The 7266-nt window shown below is 32.7% G+C and overlaps 1 protein-coding gene across 1 annotated transcript; it reads right to left on the bottom strand.

The window, feature by feature from the left end:
- Nucleotides 1-2704: 2704 nt before the first annotated feature.
- On the bottom strand, nucleotides 2705-6672 carry LOC146898983 (G-type lectin S-receptor-like serine/threonine-protein kinase CES101). Its single transcript, XM_085733157.1, has 7 exons — nucleotides 5116-6672; nucleotides 4877-4990; nucleotides 4583-4779; nucleotides 4063-4273; nucleotides 3520-3757; nucleotides 3283-3433; nucleotides 2705-3205 (listed from the first exon to the last, which is right to left on the bottom strand). Exons 1-7 carry the CDS (start codon nucleotides 6320-6322, stop codon nucleotides 2855-2857), a joined length of 2469 nt encoding a protein of 822 aa, XP_085589283.1. The 5' UTR covers nucleotides 6323-6672; the 3' UTR covers nucleotides 2705-2854.
- Nucleotides 6673-7266: the final 594 nt, after the last annotated feature.

Here is a 7266-nt window from a genome sequence, read left to right as displayed (position 1 = left end):
GAGATATATATAACAGTTAATATCCTCCCTACAAAAAAAAAATAACAGTTAATATCCATTAGATCCAAATTTAAATGTATTAAACTTACCATGGAAGGATACTTTTGGGGCCAAATTTTTTGGCTTTACCGGGGAATGAAAACTAGTATCTTCCCAAAATTAAGATCTTTGGTTGAATTCCATAAATAGAATATACAGCCAGTCCCATAACCATAAAGTGCTCTATCTTTTTCTGAAACACTTCACCTTAATCACTACAAGTTGGTATATTCTCCCATTTTTTGGCATCCACCATTACTATTATACCCATAACACATATCGGCATTTCCAATGTCTCCTTGAATACTTGTTAACCTTCCATTATATAATAGTATCCACGCTGGAAACTTTTAATACTTACGACCTTTGATTTCGAACGTGAAGGAGTCGTCATCTTTGTTAGAGACAATCATGTATCGATACAGACGTTGGACATTCCCTGGAATGTTCTCGAATAATCCGTTGCTTCTAAGTTTTCCACTTTTCAAGTACACTTTGCCTTGTTTCTTAATGTTCAACTCTCTTTCTCTTGGTTCCCATTCAAGACTAAAAGCACCAGGAATTGGGAACAAATGAATCATCCACGAAACAATTGAACGATTATGTTCTGTTTCCGATTAACACCTAACTTCATTGTAGGCTCTAAAGTCTGTGTGGGAGAATCAAAACTCTGCCATAATATACTCCTTGTCCCATTTAGGTGAAGTTGTTGAAGCACAAAATTACCTGTGTCTAACTAGGTCGCAACAATGTTGTTTACAGGTCGAGGTGATGAATAAATTATTTTTGGTAATTTCCCATAATCACATTTACATATGACCAAGGTTATCAAAATCGGGACTTTACTTCAAGTCGAAAGGGAGTAGCAAAATCGGGACTCGTAAAATCGCAATCAAAATCCATGGATTTTACTCAAGGACTTTTGTAAAATCGATGTAGGATAGCAAAGTCGGGACTCGTAAAATCGCAATCAAAATCGAGGATTCTACCAAAACAAAAATAATTTTAAAGACATGTTATAAATTGCATATAGTCATAAATGACTAAAGTTCAAAGTCCACAAAATACATATACATAAATGTGGGGGAAGTGAAAGAATGAAATTTTATGGCCTTTACGATATTTATAGAACGGGTTATGAATTCAAATCGGGTCAATTTATGAACCGGGTAAAAAATTGACCCTTATAAAAAAATGAACAAAATCCTTCAAAATCCATCAAAATCCTGCGATTTTGAATGGATTTCACGATTTTGTGCGATTTTGTGCGATTTTGATAGGATTTTGCCTGTTTTTGGGACTTTGCTATGGACTTGAGTCGTTGAAGCTACGCAAAGTCGCAAAAACCAGGATTTTGGGACTTAAGTCGCGTTTTTGATAACAATGCATATGACAGCTTAATTTACGGTCAGAAGCTTCAAACTGTATCAAAATACACATGTTATTTTTATACATGATTAAATTTCTTTAATTCTGCATATCCTTAAGTTAAAGAAGATGGACAATATTAATGACTTCAACTCTCAGAAAGGATCATTTTACCGAAAAGTTTTATTTTCGTGTCAAATGCAGACAAATACAGATGCAACTTCGATTGTGATATCAATTACAGAGACAAAGATCTTTCAAATTGTTATATTGTGGCTGCAATTAGGGATGGAGAACTCAATTTAAAATCATTATCATAATTTAAAAATCCAAAAGAATTTGGACCTACATGGAATTATGTTGAGGAAATATTCCTAAATCAATTAGACAATTGCAAAATTTGTTACATGGGTTGAATCAATAATCTAATGTCTAATAGGTGAGTTTCTTGAAAAGATTGGAAACTTGAGGAGTCTGCTAAGATTAAATGTAGCTCACTTTGTTAACGGTCTAAGCGTAAAACTATTTTTTACATTATTCAGATCATATCAAAGCATCCCAAAATCATGACTGAGAAGGGTATGACAGAGTGAAAGAAATCAGAAAGCACATAAAATTCAAAAAAAAAAAATAAATGTCTGCCACAGTAGCGATTGCAGCAAACTGTGGCAGCGTTGGAAATTCAATAAGCACACTCGATTCCATATATTTAATTTTTTCGCAATTCCATCTATTCACGTCTTTGCAGCTTCTGTATTTGTCAATTCCATCTCCCATCCACTGTTTCTTTTCTCAATTCAATACAATCATTATATTTTCTCAAATTATTGTTGTATTAACTTTTTGGTGTCGTTTTTAGTGTGTGTTTTCGTGCTTCATAGCATAGAAGTAACAAGTGTTGAATCCTATCATGCCGAAAATGAATGAACAAAGGCAATTGAATTTTTAACTTTTTCTTAATACCTTAACATCACCAGTTTGTTTGCTTAATTCATATCTACATATGGTTCAGGTTTTTGTACTTGTCTCCTACTTCCAGTACCTATTTTCCTTCCAAAATTGAAAAAGAAATGCATAATCCAAACTATGGCATGCACCTACAGATTAAAGAGTAAATAGGAACATAAAGATCGATCTGACAAGCAATTCACTCGAAATAGTGTCGAAGAAATAGTAAGAAACAATGGCAATGGCAATCAGTAAGAGACAATTCTTTCATTTTCTTGTGTTTCACAATTAGTGTTAGTTAAAATTTAAAAGTGGCAGGTGGTGGATTACGAAAAATCCATTACACAGATTATGATAAATCTAATATAGATTATAAGGACCATTTCGATAATATTTTTACAAGCACAAAAAATGAGTATATTACATAAACCAATACCTAATCAAGCCTTTTTTTACTTACATTCTACCATGCAGTTTTTGACCAATATAAATTGATTACTTATATTTTCCCTTCTAATTCATATGAGGTAGAAATTGCTGTCGTAGAATAGGTGTCGGTGTCGATGTGAGATGTAATTTCTGCAGTAGTGTCTGGCCCTTTAGAAGTTGTTTCCTCGTCAAAGGTCTCTCTTCTAACATAGAATGCCGGTCTTCTTGGTAAGGTTGTGAGTTCATATTTGTTTGTTAACATTGATATAACATCGGACATCGTAGGTCGATCGTTAGCATATTGTTGTACACATAAGAGACCAACGTGAATGCACCTTTGCACTTCATCGGGAACAAATGTGTCACTTAATGTTGGATCCAGTAACTGTAGATACTCACCATCATTCCATAGCTCCCATGCCTGTTCGGAGTTTAATCAAATTAGGAACAAGGAATGGTATATTTTTAAAATAAACTCAATGTAATTATTTTACATACATGTCCTATTAGGTTTATTGGGCGATCAACATCATAAAAGCTATTGTTTTTTCTTCCACAAATAATTTCAAGAAGCAACACTCCAAAGCTATAAACATCAGACTTTGTTGAACAAATTCCTTCCATTGCATATTCTGGAGACATGTATCCACTGCACCAATATTTTGTTAATAATCTCAACTCTTTTGGGTAATCACCGATAAAAAGGTAGAAACAGAGAAAGCTTAGAAAACTTACTATGTCCCAACAATCCTGTTGGTATTTACTATGGATTCCTGTTGTGTGAACAGTCTTGCCATACCGAAATCAGAAATTTTTGCGTTCATATTCTCATCAAGAAGTATGTTGCTAGCCTTCAAGTCTCTATGAATGATTTTGAGTCTTGAATACTTATGAAGATAGAGTAATCCTTGAGAAATTCCTTCGATTATGTTCAGGCGCTTCTTCCAGTCTAGTAACTTTTTTCTTGTACAATCTTCTCAATGAAAACACAATAATTAATGTTAAAATGTATACTAATCAAAAGCAGAAAACAAAAATGCCATTTTAGTTTTCTATGACCAACTAATGAGTCACAAAAATGCCATTTTGGTTATTTTTGATGTAAGGATAACACGTTATTTTAGCGAACTATCCACAATAAATATGAAAAAAGTTAGTTAAGAAAACTCAAAACTTTTGCTATAATTGTGCTCTAATTATAACATAATAATGAACTCGATTTTATGATTTTCATAAAAAAACATCGCATACAAATATAGACTTTAACATATTTCTTACCGAATATATAGAAATCCAGGCTTTTGTTTGGCATATATTCGTAAATTAGAATCCTTTCTTCTTCATGAACGCAACAACCAAGTAGTTGTACAAGATTTGTGTGTTGAAGTTCACATATCAATACCAATTCATTTTTGAATTCGACAATTCCTTGTCCAGATGTTTTTGAAAGCCTTTTTACGGCAACTTCTTGTCCTGTTGCCAAGATTCCCTGAAGTCATGAAAAATTTAGATGTATTTCCTCAGATACTTTTTGTATGGTTCTTAACTTAAAATACAATTATGCATTTGATGAGATAATGGATACTTAAGTTCACAACCATACCAAGAATACTAAAAACAATGCATATATGTTTTGTCCAAAACAAAAATCGCCAACCATGAAAAAAATATTACCACATTATAAACATTTGTTTGCAACATGAAGATTGTGTCATATGTAAATTGTGATAGTAATTTAAAACTTGTTTACAAAAAAAAACTTAATTATAAATGTATAATTTCAATAGTTTTAAGTTACCTTATAAACGGGTCCGTAGCCTCCCTGTCCTAACTTGTTTTCAGGTGAAAAGTCCATAGTTGCTTCCAAAATCGATTTATAGCTAAAAACTTTTATATCATGTCCTTTGAACTCATCCTCAAGATCTTTGATATCATAGGATTTATTGGAAACCGCCAAATCAATGCTCTTACCCTGCTTCCTTTTACTTTTCTTATCTACATAACAAATAAAAAAAGATAAAGATAGAAAATAGAAAATAGAGGGATTAGATTTAGTGCATAGGGACTAGGCTATTGTAAAGTGTCCAAGTACCTTTAAGTGCATATTTTTGTTTCTTTTTTGCTAGGCATAGAATAAGTGAGCATAATATGAGTAAAGCAGCTGCGATTGCAGCACCTATCCATATCTTCTTTTTACCTGCATTGACTATACACAAAAACAAAAACTAAGTGCGGGACTCGTTACTAGATGTTTGATTTCAATCATACTAAAAAAGTTCTATCTAATTGCTTGCAACCTACCTAATTAAAATGATACTAAATGTTGCATACCATGGGAATTCGAAGGTGATTTTGTTGGCTTTACCAAGGCGTAAAAGTTATTCTTTATCTCCAAATCAACGTCTTGTGTCGAATTCCAAGAATAGTATATACATCCAGTAAAATTACTATATAATTCTTCGAATCCATAGCAATCACAATTTCTCCAACATCTCATCTTGCAATCATCGTAACCATTAGCAGGTTCATCTGTCGTTGCATTGTCTTTATTCGGTCTTCCCACCTTTTTCCGAAAAACCTCACCAGGTTCCCTACAATTTGGTATTTCCTCCCATTTTTGGCACCCTCCGTCGCTATTATATCCATAACACATGTCTGCATTTGCAACTTGGCACCCTTCATCACTTTTATATCCATAACACATGTCTGCACTTGCATTAGCAGTGCTTCCAGCATCACTTATTAACCTCCCCCTCGGGGATATGAACCATCGTATAAACTTCTCATCTTTAACTTCGAAAGCAAAAGAATCTTCATCCTTGTTAGACACAATAATGTACCGATATATAATTTGAACTTTCGCTGGAATGTTCTCGAATATTCCATTACTTTTAAGTTTTCCACTTTTCCAATGCACTTTGCCGCTTTTCCTTATGTTCAATTCACCTTCTTTTGGTTCCCATTCAAGACTAAGTTCACCTGGAGTTGGTAGCGAATGAGCCAACCGTGAAACCAATGACCAATTATGTCCTGTTTTTCGATTAACGCCTAACTTCATCGTTGGGACCAAACTATCTGTTGGATAATCAAAACTCTGCCATAGTATACTCTTTGTCCCGTTTGGGTGAAGTTGTTGAAGCACAAAGTTACCGGTATCTAATATAGTGGCCACAGTGTCGTTGGTTGGTTGAGGCGAATAATAAATACTAACTGGTAGATTCCTATTTTGAAATTCTATTTTGAGCACACCAGAGTAGTCTAAAGATAGAACTGCTGAATATATGTCAATGGGTTGATTTCTATCGTACATCCACACTACAGCGCCGTCAACACCACTACTTATAACCAAGTGAGCTTCTTCGCTATCAAAATACAAACAAAACTTGCCTTGTTTAGAACACAGCTTGGATTTGGAATTCAATGTATCACCTGGCTTCAAACTATCATTTGTTGCTTTAACACAAATACTACTAGTAGTACTCCACCATAACCATAAGTATATCCAAACAATTTGTTTCTTTATTTTAAAGCTTAGCATGATTGATGAATATTGTTTCAAAAAGAAAGAGAAATATATACTCACCAAATCCAAAGAAGAATAACATCAACTCTTGCAATCTGCACTGCGTAACTTTGGGTTGGAAATTTGATACAAGTGATTTTAGGTCCTTATCAGACAATTAATCTCAAATCAACTTTATCTTTATTTTTCCACCACAAAATGTTGCACAAGAGTACCTCTTTCTACAACTTTCTTTAAAAGGCAAAGGAGAAGATGAGTTTACTTTAATACATAACTATTGAAGGATTTGTAATTTAAAGTTAATAAGGTCCCTGTTCACAAGGGTCCTATGTCATATTTTTATTTTCTTTTGAAACTGAAGTAATGAATTTAAATTATGAATATCATCTGGCCACATTAAATTAAGTCTAGTCCTTATCTTTGATATTAAAAAGGGTTGCAAAAATGGGAGATGTTCTTTTCTACACAAAATCATATTCAACTGAGAAAATATTTGTATAACCATTTTGTGACTACTTTTGAACAAATTTGTATCATACTCACGTTATGTTCTTAATGTCTCCATTTTTTTCTCTTTATTGTTTTTGACTAATAAGAAAAAAGAAAAATTATCTTGTCTTAAAAGTTGTCACAAAATGTTTGTACAAATACCATTACTCTATGTAACACTTCCAAAAAAAAATATCATTACTCTATTCAAGATAAAAAATAATAATAATAATGCTAAAAAAATTGGACTCTTGCTATTCAATTTTAACGGAAAGACCTAATTGCAAAAAGTATGTTAGTTCAAGAATTTGATTACAACTTTTTATGTATTATCTTTACTATGCAAAGAACATATTCACAAAATAAAACTGATCTAGTAGCTTATCATATCATATTATTTAATTTTCATTCCTTTTGCTAATATAAATTACTGTGTAATTAAAATTGATCCAGTAGATTAAATTTGTAAA

Source organism: Medicago sativa, chromosome 8 (genome assembly GCF_051527215.1).
Source record: "Medicago sativa cultivar Bolivia chromosome 8, Bolivia_mono, whole genome shotgun sequence".
NCBI lineage: Eukaryota > Viridiplantae > Streptophyta > Magnoliopsida > Fabales > Fabaceae > Medicago > Medicago sativa.
This window is presented reverse-complemented; position numbering and strand designations above follow the sequence as displayed.